The sequence below is a fragment of the Vicugna pacos genome, chromosome 2 (assembly GCF_048564905.1).
Source record: "Vicugna pacos chromosome 2, VicPac4, whole genome shotgun sequence".
In the NCBI taxonomy this organism is placed as follows: Eukaryota; Metazoa; Chordata; class Mammalia; order Artiodactyla; family Camelidae; genus Vicugna; species Vicugna pacos.
In genome coordinates, this window is record NC_132988.1 from 90946032 (window position 1) to 90961018 (window position 14987).

At 36.3% G+C, this 14987-nt stretch overlaps 1 protein-coding gene across 2 annotated transcripts in view; it reads left to right on the plus strand.

Annotated features, from left to right (window-relative positions):
• The window catches only part of ATP8A1 (ATPase phospholipid transporting 8A1), a 215409-nt gene that overhangs the window by 65465 nt on the left and 134957 nt on the right, over window positions 1-14987 (plus strand). For both annotated transcript variants that reach the window (XM_006209780.4, XM_072944648.1), the window contains exons 8-14: window positions 1396-1465; window positions 3061-3188; window positions 6222-6333; window positions 7662-7827; window positions 9097-9224; window positions 11732-11809; window positions 12747-12835. In XM_006209780.4, the coding sequence (XP_006209842.1) occupies window positions 1396-1465; window positions 3061-3188; window positions 6222-6333; window positions 7662-7827; window positions 9097-9224; window positions 11732-11809; window positions 12747-12835 (771 nt within the window). The remainder of the gene's footprint in view (window positions 1-1395; window positions 1466-3060; window positions 3189-6221; window positions 6334-7661; window positions 7828-9096; window positions 9225-11731; window positions 11810-12746; window positions 12836-14987) is intronic.

Here is a 14987-nt window from a genome sequence, read left to right on the forward strand (position 1 = left end):
AAATTGGTAACAGTTGCCAGGACCAAATTACTATTGTGACAGTAATAAAAAATGGAACTTTAATTAATTGCTAGAGTGAAAATATAAATAATGAAAAACTTCACCAGTTGGGAAAAAGTATCAGCCTTTACAGAAAGAAAAAAAAAAAAGCCCATAGAGAAATTGAAGAACTTGCGAAGTTACTTTAAAATGAATCTGTAAAATATTTGATTAACGATCGTGTGTTTCAGTACTTTCCACAAATCTTCAGGTTACAACTAAGCTATGTGCTCAGGTCTGAAACTCAGAATAGTCTGCTTTACACATGTACAAATTGGAAGCTGATTAGAAAATTCCAGGTGTTTGTGACTTAGAAATTTGTTTCTTTCTAACTTTGAGTACATCTGCTTATCAGAAATTACATTTGTAGTTACTTATATGATATTAATTAATTGGGCTTTTTATATAAGCAAATGCCAGTAAGTTTGATTTAACTTCAGAATGCTTTTCCTTATAGCTGAGGATCAGGTTATACAGTTGGGCTGTCTGTAATTGCTGAGCAAGTCAAGTCAGCATGTGAAGGGGCAGGTTATATACAGTCAGGTGTGTGTACCTGTGATAACACTGGAGCACACTGGCCCCTGACACCAGCCACTGTGCATGAAACTTGACTAAAACACTGTAGCGGGGCACCCATAGAGTGGATCTTCAAGGTTCAGGACAAGAAGCAATATAGCCAAGTTGGCTAATTTTAGTTTTAGCTTTTCCTGCCACACAAATCTCTGAAGCAACTTTAATACAACAGAAAAAATAGGGGGAAGAAAGTGTACATCCACTTTCATTGTAAAATCTGTTCACACAGCTTTTTAAAGTAGCCTTAAAATTTAAATATAATTATTCATAGGATCCTTTTCATCTTTTTTAAAGATGCAATACGATACAACCTAAAGATGTAAATGCAAGTCTGCAGAAGCAACAATCTGGAATTTTCTAATCAACCACTCTCCTTAATCAATTTACATGTGGGCTATGAGCATGAAATCTCCTTTGATATTTTTGAGCTAAAGATATATCTGGACACAAAACTGCTTTACATTTCAGATACAGTCTGTGTCATGTCTGTGTGGATGAACAATTTAAGTATAATGTGACAAATCTAATTATTTACATTACCTTGGAGCTCAGTACTGATTGTTGTCAGGAAATTGCTTTGGGGTCCTTCTGGCTGAACAGCTGATCTGTGAGTTGTCATGCATGAGCTCTGCCTCACAGCATTTTGTGGTTAGAATGAAAGTCATCAAGAAACTAGGCGACTTTGTTTAGAATGAAAGGCTTCAGTGAGTCTGAGCATTTAAATAAGTTATTATGCTTTCCTTCCTCCACTAAGTCTTTGTGCTTTTCAATTTTAAACAACAGTGAGCCCCAGGCCATGTGCTACATTGAAACATCCAACTTAGATGGGGAAACAAACCTGAAAATTAGGCAGGTAAGATCTAACCTAGGTTTATATAATTATGGCTGTTCTCTATGACAAAGCTTTGCAGGGGGCAGAAAACTTTCCTCTGTCCGTCTTAGGTTCTTCTGGTTGGTCTAAGAATTATATTGACATGAGTCAGATTAATAGGAAAAAATCAAATTTAATTTCATACATATGAGAACTCCACATACATGAGAGGGTCAGAGACCCCGCACACACACACCTGCGAGGTTCACAGACAGAAAGGTACAAGGAGGTGTGCATGCCATCCTGAGCCAAGGAATTGGATAGGGACCCAGGACTTCCAAGGACAGGAGGGTCGTTCACAAGATGATAAGAAGGAGAGCAGATGTTTGGTAATTCGATATTTGCCCTGCCATATGGATGGGTCCAGACAGCACTTAAGTGTATCCCTAGTCGTAACTGTCTTCTGCAGAAAATCCCTAATTTAAATTCTTCTAGGGAATTAACAGAGGGGCAGTAGTTTCTCTTGAACCTGCAGGATCTCCATTGCCTTTTGCTCAAAATAATCCTCAAGCAAAAGTGATACATTTTGAGGAATCTTACAGCTTTATTTCTTAGTAGTATTGTCTTGGGTTGAGGCAATTCCATCCAATTGCAAATATTTTCTCACTGAGCCACTGTGGAGTGGTTTTACAAACTGGTCTAGTTATATATTATGGAAAACCCAGTTTTACTTGCCTGATTAAATATGGTCCATCATATAGACACTATTTTGTAGTATTTTTAATATTTTATGTAGTAGCCAACACCCTGATGATATTGGTAGCCCTACATGCTTTCACATGTGTTAGCTTGTTTCCCGTTTTCACCTGGCCCAATTATCTGTCTTCGCCATGTTGAAAAAATGTCGTTTCCATTGCTATTCTAAAAGTCTCATGATCTTGGGGAATAGGTTAGATTTCTACATTTACTTCTCATACTATCCATAACAGAAAGCAACTGTAAGGTTTTTATTTTTAAAGTTTTAAAAGGGACTTCTAAAAATGTATTCTTCTGGGTTCTAGTCAAATAGTGGAAATGACACTTGGGAAGGTTGGACTGTGGTCGAAGTAGGTCGTCATCACAGGCCCTGACCTCAGACTGCCCCAGGGAGTTGGGGCTGTTCCACTCCAGCCACTTCCAGCTGGAGCTGTCTCGGAGGTTTCCTTTCCTGAGGAATAGAAGAACAAAAACGTAACTCCTCTCTTTGGGAATAGGTTCTATTTATTGTGCATTCCCTTTTGGAGATTCAGCAGACAGATTTAGACTGTATAATGCTAAATATCAGTTTTATTTTTGGAAACAAACAGTTCTTGCAGACCTATTTCAAAATACCTTTACAGGCTAGTTTATAGTCTCTTTAAGATATTTTAGGACTCTCACGAAAGATGCCCTATTCTTATGCTAAAAGCCTATGTCCAAGTGGAGAGGAAGGTATCTCCTCCTTATGATTTGACAGAGTGTTGTACAGTGGAGAATAATTGCTTATCAAATAATAGGATCTCTTAGATCTTAAGGTGTGGATGAGTTTAGAATTCCCCACTGCCTCCCACACACAACTCACTTAATCTACTCTTGCTTATTTATAAATTTCTAAACAGGGCTTACCAGCAACATCTGATATAAAAGACATTGACAGTTTGATGAGAATTTCTGGCAGAATTGAGTGTGAAAGTCCAAACAGACATCTCTATGATTTTGTTGGAAACATAAGGCTTGACGGACACAGGTATGTAAAACTGGTCTTCATAAAACCACACACGTTACTGTGCTGCACTGTATTGCTGACCTGGGTGGATATTTTCTTGTACTCTTAGTTCGATGGCTCAAAACCTCTTTCTTAAGCATTTCTGTATTCTACCCAGGGTTCTTTTATGAGAATGCTCTTAACCCTGTGCACATGGTATAGCTGAAGACTTCCCCAGGGTTCCTGCCAGCCTGTGAGTTGGATATTTTCATGTATAGTCCAGGCTTCAGGCACATTGTTTAGTGGCTTATTCTTTGGCCAAAATACTTATCTTATAGGTTTAACTGTCAGTCCCCATGGCTTGAGTCCTTTCCTGGGTGGGAGGGGATACACTGGGAGTTCAAGATTTGCAGATATTAACTAATATATATACAATAGGTGAACAACAATTCACACTGTATAGCACAGGGAACTATAATCAGTATCTTGTAGTAACTTGTGGAAAAGATAGGAAAACAAATATATGTATGTCATGAGTATGACTAAAGTATTATGCTATACACCAGAAATTGACACAACATTGTAAACTGACTATATTTCAATTTTTATATATATATATACACACACATACACACGCATGCACACACATATACACACACAGAAAAAGAGGAAATCATACCAAGGCAGAGCGAGTGACTAAGTGGGTCAGATGTTGCTTATGGTCAAGTACAATGAAGTCAATTACAGTGTGTTTGATTTGGATTTAGCAAGTGGAGAGCCTTGATCTCTGTTGGGACAGGTGGAGCCTAAGGAGAGTGAGTCTGGGATAACAGAAGAGTTGAAAAATAGAGAACTTTTTCAAGGAGTTTTGTTACAAAGGGGAGCAAAGAAATGGGGCAGAACTTGACAGGAAACGTGGGGTCTGCCCTGCCTCCCTTCTCCTCTACTAGGCACTTGTAGTGGCCAACTAAATGCAGTTAAATTTACTAGTTCAATCTACCAGCCTGAGAGATTACCAGTGCTTTCATTATTTGTAATTCCTTTATTATGGTATTTAAATTCTAAAGGACACTTGAATACCCTGCACTATCATCCTCATTCAGATCCACCAAAAGTCTTCCTGTAATTTTTGAAGAAATTATATACTGCTCTAAATTTTTCACAGAGTGATCTTTCCATGAACATATGGTTATAGACTATTGATAGATTTGGCCGTTTATACAAGTAATGTTTCTGTGGTCTGACATATCTAACTGGCCAGCTTCCATTTCTTATCGGTTCCCCCATCAAACCAACGCCAAGCAAATCCACACAGTGAAGGAGAAACTTTGTGTGACGGTGCCAAGATTTAGGGTACAGATAGAATTTATATAATATGCTTCAATTTATATGAAAGGTGGAAACATTTGCAGTACCTTTGTGCCTGTAGCACACTTGACGTTTACAGTAATTATCCAGTGCTCTTGGAGCCCCTTAGTTTGGAATGAGTCTGCTTTTCTTTAAGAATGAGGGTCATTGTCTGATGCCAGAAGCTTTGAAATTCCAACTCTGATGAAAACTAATAACTAATTCTCATTGAGTCCTTGTAATTAAAAAGTCGTATTTTTTGCTTTTGAAGAGTTTGTCTCTAATTCCAATAATCCACACCACTAACGCTGAGGTGACCGTTGCCACATTATACCCCATTGGACACATAAGAAATGGTTGGCACATGTGTGCCCCAGATCATAATCCAGCAGCATCCCAAGAACTTCTTGAAAACTTGCTTTAGGCCTGAGGACCCCTCCCATCTCTGAAGTGCACCCCAAATCTTGAGACATGTGCTAGAGAGGTTCCCTTCTGGATGGATCTGAAAGGCATGTTGTTGTGCATAAGCAATGAGAGTTTCAGTTGCTGTGTTCTCTTCCTAAATGGGAATACACTCATTCCTAAGGATTTACTCACTTCGTGGAAGTCTTCGGTGCCATCATTCTGAGCCGGTGACATTTGTATTGTTCATAAAAGAAGGTCACAATCCCAAGCTACTACTGGCCGTGGACACCTACTGGACACCAGCAGTGACAGCTTCGGTCTTGGTGTGCCTCCTCTGACAAAGAAATTGTTTCTGGAGACTTCTTTGTGGGGAATTTCTTCCTTTTCTCTGAAAGTTTTTTAATGAATTTTTCTTTATACTTGACTTTTTTTTTTTTGCTTTTTTTAAAATCAGTAAAATGAAGAAGTAGTACTGGGAATCTCTGAGCCATTAAATTTTGTGTAGTACATTACATTTTGGGAACCCCGCCGTATTTGGTGATAGCTTGTACTCGTCTGATGGCTCTATGAGAGGCTGTATCAACCCACAACCTACCATAGGGGGCAGCCTTCCAAAAAACCCACAAAAGACCCAGCTTGACCCTTGAAAAATGTGGTTCAAATTATATGGGTTGGAGCGCCTCCATTTGCTGTCATTTCAGAGGAGTGTTTAAGACTTTTATATGCTTACCATTTACTGGAGATGTACTTGCAGTTCTTGGAAAACTGATTTTCAAATGCAATAAAATGCATGTCCTAGAGATCTTAATACAGAGACTTAATCTCTGGAGGCAGAGAGGGCAATCTAAGTGTTATGATGAGATCTGTGTATTTACCTTACCTCATGTATTTTTTTTGAACATTTCTTACGCACAAAGCTAATTTTAATTTAAAGGAAGGTGGAGGAAGGGGGACAGATCCCCTAATCTCACCACTTCCAGACATTTCAGAAACCTAAGTGGGCTTTACTGAATCAGTAAAGTCTTCAACAGGTTTGAGAATTGGCCCCTGAATTCCCTAACGTTACCTACCATCTCGGATAATGAAATTGTAGGAAATGGCTGGTTTGGTGCTAGGGAGGAACAGCTGGCACGCTTCCCTCCAGCTGTCCTTGTGTAAGAAAATTATTCTTATAGGTGGGAAAATTACTTCTTTCCTAAAAATAAAGTAAATGCGAGAAGGGTTATTTTCATAACAGAACCTTTCTTGGAACTCTATAGTGGCTGTAAAATTCGTAAGCATTTTAGAAAATGTCGTTTCTAATGTCAACATAATCTGTCATAGCACTGTTCCCCTGGGAGCAGATCAGCTGCTTCTTCGAGGCGCTCAGTTGAGGAATACACAGTGGGTTCATGGAATAGTTGTCTACACTGGACATGACACCAAGCTGATGCAGGTGGGATTTTTTTTTTTTATCTATAAACACCTTTTGGACCTAAGTCTTTTGAAAATGTGCTATTTGTAGCTGTCAGTGCTATAGTCCCAAACATAGCAGACCATCTGTCACAGATTCTTGAGCCCACACTCTACATCCAGAATCTCATTCTTTGGTGAGTGGGGCTGTGAAATGGCTCACTTCATGCAAAAACTCTAGAAAGTTCCACCAGAAATCACCAACCCAATCATTTTATGTACCAGGCAGCATTCATTGACTATTGCAGTAATTCATACAAGTTGTGTAACGATGAATGCTCTGCATTAAAGTATTTGTCCCATCATTTTATTTTAATACGATGATCAAATTTTAGACCTTATTTTTTTCTCATAAAAATAAAAGAAAACCTTGTGAGTCGAATGTTGACTGTTTTTTAGTATTTTTATGTTAAGCCATTTTTAATCACCTTTAATCCTAGCACTTGTAATGTTAACACAAGTTTATGGATTTCTCTTCTCTACATTATAATATGAGTATTCAGGGGACTAGATGGGTATGGGAAACTCAGTTTTGACATACTAAATGAAAATCTCCTTTAAGGGCTGATAACTTTGTACCTTGTAAGGGCACAGAGATGTTTTCAGCGGGCAAGAGGGAATGCTGTTAATGATGCCATCCCTAACTGTTCTATGAATTCTCTGAATTATCATTTTATATTGACTTTGACATTGAATTTCCTGTCCTGTGGATGCCTTGGTTAGCGCAGATCTGGCATAATCATTTTTATCATTAAATACAGATGAGTAGACTCCTATTCTTTATAGCCAGCACTACTTAGACTGCTGCTGTGTTTAGTAAAACAAATACAAAATGTCACCAGAAATCTGGAAACAAGAGATCCCGGAAAGGTTGCCTTCATAGTTTGGAATTTCCAGGTCTCTGGCTGTGGGTGCCCAGGTCACCTTCTCTGCCTCTCTTCTGGAGCTGAGATACTGGATGCTTTCTTTAATCTACCCTGTTTGCTTACGTAGTCTAGTAATAAATGCATTGTTCATCTTACCTGCCACCACGCAAAAGCTATGTCTATAAAAGGAATAGTATTTCCTTCTTTCTTATTGTTTTACATCCTAGAAAAAGGATTGGGTGGTATAGTGGCCTTTAGAAAAAGAAGTGGTTAACCTTTGACAGCTTTTACGTCTGTGATTATTTTCCATATAATTTTCATGTCTTGACTCATGTCTAGATTTTGAGTTGTGAGTTACTTTGTTATCATCACCAAAATACTGGATATACATTACTAAATCATTTGAACACTTGTCTTATTAGTCATCTTTTGTTTCTTTTTACAGAATTCAACAAGTCCACCACTTAAACTCTCAAATGTAGAACGGATTACAAATGTACAAATTTTGATTTTATTTTGTATCTTGATTGCCATGTCTCTTGTCTGTTCTGTGGGCTCAGCCATTTGGAATCGAAGGCATTCTGGAAAGGACTGGTATCTCAATCTAAACTGTGAGCATTAAAGTGCTTATTATACTTATTTCTTCTTCCATTAAAACACATATTTGTTTCACAACTGATCTTGGAATTTCCTGTTTCTGAAAAGAAAACCTTGTTGCCAAGATAACCGGGCATTTAAACTTTATTTTTTGATGTAATTTCCTGTAAAAGAAAGTAAAATGTTAGAATCCCTAAAAATACAATGAGCACACCAAAGTAGTATAAAATGTTATTAATGTTATTTTAATTTTGTTAATTTATTCTTTTAAAATATTTTAACACACTAGTTGTATAGCTATCTGGTAAAGAAAGCAGGTTTAATACTTATATTTGAAGAACCTAAAACTATTTTACATGTTGCTAAAATGTTTAAATTGGATGTACTTTCATTTGAACTCGTGAATGCTGTGTATTCTGTGTTAACAGTCTTGTCTTAGGGAAAGTGCTGTTAAATAATTTCCTTTTGGAACATTTATCTTATTACTGAGTATTTCTGGGAAATAAGTTTATACTTCCTTTTGATGAGCACTAAACCAATAAATACTTAATTTCCAAGAGTACAGAAGCAAATTCTAGTGAAGTTTTATAGCAAAATTGATTTTTTCAGTTGTATTTTAATTTTAGTGCTTTAGCTTTGCAGTTATTCCAGGGTTTTTTTTTTTATATTAACAGTCATTGTTTTGCTGTTCAACATTGAACATTTCAATTCAGCATTGTTAAGACTGCCATCCTTTTGTTTCTTCGTATACTTTACAGTTTATCTGGGATAGCGGTTTTAGTTACATTATTAAAGAGGAAGAATATAATTTACCTCTGGCTAAATTTACCTAGGGTTCAGCCCTGTTGTTGTTTTTGCTATTTGTGTTGGTTTTGCTGCCATTGTTTTGTTTGCTTTTAAGACATAGTTTAAATTGGAAATGTTTTTCAAAAATTGATATAAAAGTGATTCTACCCAGTTGAGATTTTACATCTGTAGACCATCAGTCCTATCTCTAAAATCTCTAAACTTCATGTTTGGAACAGGTTTGAAATATTTGTTAGTACTTTCACTTTTTAGTGCCATTATGCAGTCAATAGAATTAACAACATTTGTAGCACAAATAATGCTATTCCATCTTGGAGAATGTACTTGAAAATAGGAATATGTTATCAGCACAGTGTTCCTCCCAAACTTTCTAGACTTAACTATGTAGTATGGAAAGTTCTTGTTATACTGAAGTTCTGGCCAATGCAAATAAAATATGAAACTGTAAATGATTTTATTCCTACCTCCCCCAACAGATGGTGGTGCTAATAATTTTGGACTGAATTTCTTGACCTTCATCATCCTGTTCAACAATCTCATTCCTATCAGTTTGTTGGTTACATTAGAAGTGGTGAAATTTACTCAAGCATACTTCATAAATTGGGTAAATATGAATTACTATTGTTTTTCATTACACTAAACAAACATTTTTGTGTTTTTTCCTGATAGAGTCTTTTGATCATTCAGGAAAAAAAAATCTTAATTATATCTTACCTTTTATTGACTCCAAGGCAGTATTTCAAAATATTTTTGAGCCTAATATAATAAAAGCAAATCTATGTGACGTGTGAAAATCGTCACAGAGTCTCTTATCTCAGACTCACACAGGTTTACAGACCAGACATGCTGGGGAAAAGAGGTCTGGAGTTGAGGAAACCTATTTTTAGTTACATACTGGTCTTGGGGAAAAGAAGAGCCATGGGGTTAGGAGTTAAAATACCTGGATTTTAGTCCTCATTTTATAATTTACTAGCTGTGTGAACTTTGCCAAACCACTTGATTTCTTTTAGGCTTATTTTTGTGGGTAATCACAAGGGAATAATAAAACATGCTTTACCTGCATCTCACTGTTGTTACATAGATCAAAGGACTCTCACTGCATAGCAGACAGCTTCATAAACAATTGAGCACTATGGAAATAACACTGTACTTGATATTTGTAACAACCAGGCTGTCTGTCATGTTTTATACATCTGTGTAGTTTGCTTTTCCACACTGTAAACAATTTCAGCTATGCTTGAATTTTTCTTCTTAATTTTTTTCTTAAAATTTTTTTAATCCCATAAGAGTGTGCTAGACATCTGTTTCCTGAATGTTTTATTTATAGAATGTTACTCTTCATTTAAATGTCAGTTATTTTTACCAAAGTTAAAATTAATGAATTTATGTAAATGAATCTTTAGACCTAATCTGCCAGAAACTTTAATTTTGCCTTTTATTTTGAGGCATTTTCGGCATTATCTTTTGATTTTTTAATTATTTAGAAGTCTTTCAATATGAACAATGTTAGGATTTTTTAAAATAAGCTACTTTCACAACCATTCATTGTCTTCCCATGGTAAATGGTCCACCTCAACCATCAATCTCTTAATTCATTGGTAAAACATCAGTATAACTTGGAAATCCAAAATGAGCTGCAGGCATAGCTCATTTCATGCAGGAGATTTGTTGCTGAAAAAAAATATCTAATAAAGTTTGTTTGTTATAAGTACAATTAAAACTCATTGAAGGTTTTCAACTCGCAGAAATAATAAGGCAACTCATTAGGAAAATCGAATAGCTGGTCTGTCACTTAATATTTTTATTTGGATTTTCAAAAGTAATATTTGCTTAAAATAATTATATAATTTTAGTGTTGGATGAACCCAGTAGGCTTATGCTTTTCAATTGTCTTTCTAACGTACAAAGATTTTTCTAACATTCCTGACAGAGCATCCCTTACGAGGTAGCTTCTTCCTTGTGTGGAAATGAGATTAGTAACTGCCTCCCTTTGATTCTGGTTCTTCCCAAATAGATCTTTTATGAAAATGTCTAATCTTGTTTCCAAATGACAGCCCTGCAAAGCATTTGCACTTGGCTCTCATGCCTATTCTGTCATATCCCCACCCCCAACTGAAGTCCCTCATCTCGTTTCATTCTTTATGTGACATGATTCCAACTTAGTCCCCAGTCCCATCGCTTCTCCCTAAATATTGCCCACTTGTTTACTGTCCCTCTTTAATACATGGCTCTTACAACTCAAAAGCCTATTCCAGAACTGATGTTGCTCCATCTGAAATACAGATGTAGGATAGATCAGATCTGGGCTTTTCATTTGACATGTGAAAATCAGTAAACCCTGGCTTGTCAGTAAAATGTTCTTTGCTTTCATGTATATACAATGTAAAAAACTTGGCCAGTGGTTACTGGGGGAAATGGGGTGGGAAGGGATAAATTTGGGAGTTGCGGATTTGCAAATATTAACTACTATATATAAAAACAGATTTAAAAAACAAATTTCTTCTATATAGCACAGGGAACTGTATCCAATATCTTGTAATAACCTTTAATGGAAAAGAATATGAAAATGTATGTATGTATATGTATGACTGGGACATTATGCTTTACACCAGAGACTGACACATTGTCACTGACTGTACTTCAATTTGAAGAAAAAAATAAAAAAGAAAGAAACTTGGCCAAGAAAGTATAACAAGATGGAATCACTTAGGTAATTTTTCAAGGGATTTATAGTCTTAATTATTTGAGCAATGTCTTGTTGCTATTATTTTAGCTCACATTAAGCCTTGTGTCAGACACTGTAGGAAGCACTACACATACATTATCTTATTTAATCCTTATAATAGGTCACATATTTAGGAAATGGTTCAATGATAGTAAACCAGGATTGCCTGATTCCAGACACATGCTCTAACTACCATATAGTTCTCCCCTTATTGTGAAATGTGATATTCTGTATTGAGTACTGTTTTAGGAAATCAGCTGAAATAGTGTGGGGACGGCAAGAGATGAGAGTGTTACATAGCTCACCAGTTAAATAAAATTGTGCTCAGTCTCTTACTACCAATTGTATTGAATGAGTTCTTGTCTTTTTTTTTTTTTTTTTTTAAGGATCTTGACATGCACTATGAACCCACAGACACTGCTGCTATGGCTCGAACATCTAATCTAAACGAGGAACTTGGCCAGGTAAACTAAATTTCTTATTGATATGTTGAATTGCAAGTCCTATTTGGTGTAATTTCTGCCGTATATGGCAACTTCAGATGAATTGACAGCTCCTAATTTTCCATTTTTAAATGATTGATATAAATACATGTTAGGACCTAACTATCAACTTTCATTTTTAGTAAATGAACATTATTTAATGCATATTTTGCTCTCAGAATAAGAATGTCCTTTGGTATATAATCTGATTGGTATGTTAAGTATTGGCTGTTTTGGAGTTATAAACTCACAGTATTAAAATTGTTTATAGCTTTTGACTAAGAAGGAAGTAAAAGTTAAAAGCTGATCAATGAAGTTGTGTAAATCAAACAGGAATTTCAGATTTATAATTTATACCATATTCACACACAGATGTATATTTGTAATTCATTTATACAGACTAGCTGAGAAAAGATTCTTCTTTTTTTGTACCATTGCCGTTTGCTAATAATTCTTACTCTTCGAAAAGCATTTAAGCCAGCATTATCCTTTTTCTTACCAATTCAGATGTTGTGTGAAGTTAATTTTAATCACAAGCTATCGCCAGTCTTGTAATTGTTAGTTATGCTGAGGGTGCTTATAGACGTTGTAGTGCCCTACACGTGTTAGGTAGCTGCAGTGGCACTCTCTAGTGGATATTCACACCATGTTACGGCAGATTTCTACCTATGACCGATAGCTTTTCTATTATCTTGATAGCCTTTAATGTTAGTATGTAATTGCTGAAATACTGAGAGAAATAGTTGAAAATATTTCTTAATGATGTGCAGAGAGTAGTCAGTTAATAGCTTCATTGTTCCCCTACAATGTAACAAAATTGCTAAAGCAAATAATGTAAGGGTTTTTCCCCCTCTTCTATAAAAGACTGGCTTTAAAAGACCTCTGTAATTTTAATGAGAAATTTTAAACCTTTTTTTAGGTAAAGTACATATTTTCTGACAAAACTGGGACTTTGACGTGCAATGTAATGCAGTTTAAGAAGTGCACCATCGCTGGAGTTGCTTATGGGTGAGTGTTCTTCCCTGAATCAGAGTATGATACACACATTTAACTCTTGCTAACAGTTTGAAACAATTTTGGGAGTTCTGATTATCGGAGGGTTTTTTTTCCAAGCTAAAAGGCAGTTATAATTTTAGCATACTTATATATTTTGTGTTTTATAGTTTGGTATTGTTTTTCATTTGGAATTTACAGTAAGATAGGGGCCCTGCCCCATAATTTTTAGGTGTTTAGAGTTGCTGAAGGACTCCGTCTGACTCTGGTAATAAAGTACAAATACTCTCCCCTCTCCATTGCCATAAAGTTAGGGTACAGTCCTGTCTGAGGGAGGAACATGCAGTGCGTCCCTGGGCAGTTTTCAGGTTAAAATATGGTTGTTTCTCTGACAGTTATTCCTTGGGTTTGCTTTTTCTTTTTATCATCTCTCCTTTTTGCAGTCACAGGGCAAGCTAGATTTCTGATGACGGGAAGGAGGGAGGGACACAAAACTCTTAAATCTGGGGGATAATGACTATCACCAAATACGTTTATTGGTCTCTTAATCTCCTTTAGAAGGTGCTTGCTGAGCACCCATTTTTTCTTACTTCCAGGTATGCTTGCCTAACCTGTTCAGAAACCTTCTTTCTGAAATACTTTATTAGGGTAACTTGAGAAAATGAATTTCTACGTTTCCTAAAAAGGCGTGATCAAAAGAGGAAACATCCTCCTGGTTGCTTGACCTTGGCCTATTATCACAGTTTCCAACTGTCTTGATGTACAAGTGGTAAATACTGACATCTTAGCCATGCAAGCAAGGGCACTTGCTTTTGGTTTTTCTGGCTTGCACCCACCCCTTCCACACTCATACTCTGTCTCTAAGCAGTAAGCTAGTATAAAAATGGGGTATTGAGTTGTTATGAAAATGCCTATAGTTAAAATTATAAATAAATAACCAGTTGGTTAAAAAAATTCTCAAAGCATGTGGTTTTACCCCTGTACACGGGGTCTACAAAGAGAAATAGATGGAGGCTGACACTCCTTTCTTTGGGTTAGCAGACCGTGTGACTAAAAATGACTTCAAGCTATGTGTGTAAATGAAGCTAGAAAGACACTTGACGTAATGGCTTTTTGACACTGTAAGGGCAGGCTGTGAATTTAACAAGCATGCCTACTGTGTCCAGGGCTGCATGCCATTTTGCGTCTTCCCTCTTTTATCTGAAGACCTCCTGATTCCCTTAGATGAAAGAGGCCTCCCTCTCTTCTTCCCCCCACCCCCCAGCTGCTGCAGACCTCTTTGTTTTGTCGGTTGCTGGGGTAGGAGGGGTACGGCCACACTCTTTGACATTTTGCGATATTCAATCCACAGTTATCCCAGATGAGAGACAGAAAGGTCTATTGTGATTCTAGATTTTGTTATATTATACTTGCTGACAGATTCATGGTGATGTCTGTTTTTACACAAAATCTGCATTCATTCGTAAGTTATTTTTGGAGGGAATCTGTTTGGTAATTGACATCCTTTTTTTACTTTGTCCAGTTTCCAGTTGAATAAGCAAGCTCTTCAAATTATCAATTATTGATTGTGAACTTGCCAGAACAGAAAGCTAGAATGATATCTAGGCATTCTTTTCTTTTACTTTTTGTAAGGTTTTTTCTTCTTGAAATAAGTCCTTAAACACAGGCAATAGTTCTAAAACGCAGTGTTCTTCCCGTGTCTTTTGGTGATATTGTCATTAACAATTATGTATTATATATTATGATAGAGTGGGTTTAAGATTGGTAAATATTAAAGTAATTTTAGGAGTTAAGTATTGTCATCATTTAGATTAAGTTTCCAGTGAAACAAATTTCCTCTTGAGAAGAATGATATCTCTTTAAAACATGAGTTCTAGTCCTGGCTTTGTCATTAATTCACCATATGACCTTAGAAAATTCCCTTTGCGATATTCCAAGCTCTTTAAAATGAGGCTGATGAGACCAGACGATCTCCGAGATTCTTTTCCAAATATAAACTTCTAACATGTTTAGAAATTTATTTTTTTATTTGCAATTTTTAACTGTGAAATATCCTTTTTGGATAATGTGTCATGTTTTCAAGTATACCAAGAGCCTTGTTGAGTGAAGCTAGTTGTTGAACCACTTCCAGTAAGTTGTGTATGTGTGTTTAGGATCCTTAATCCTG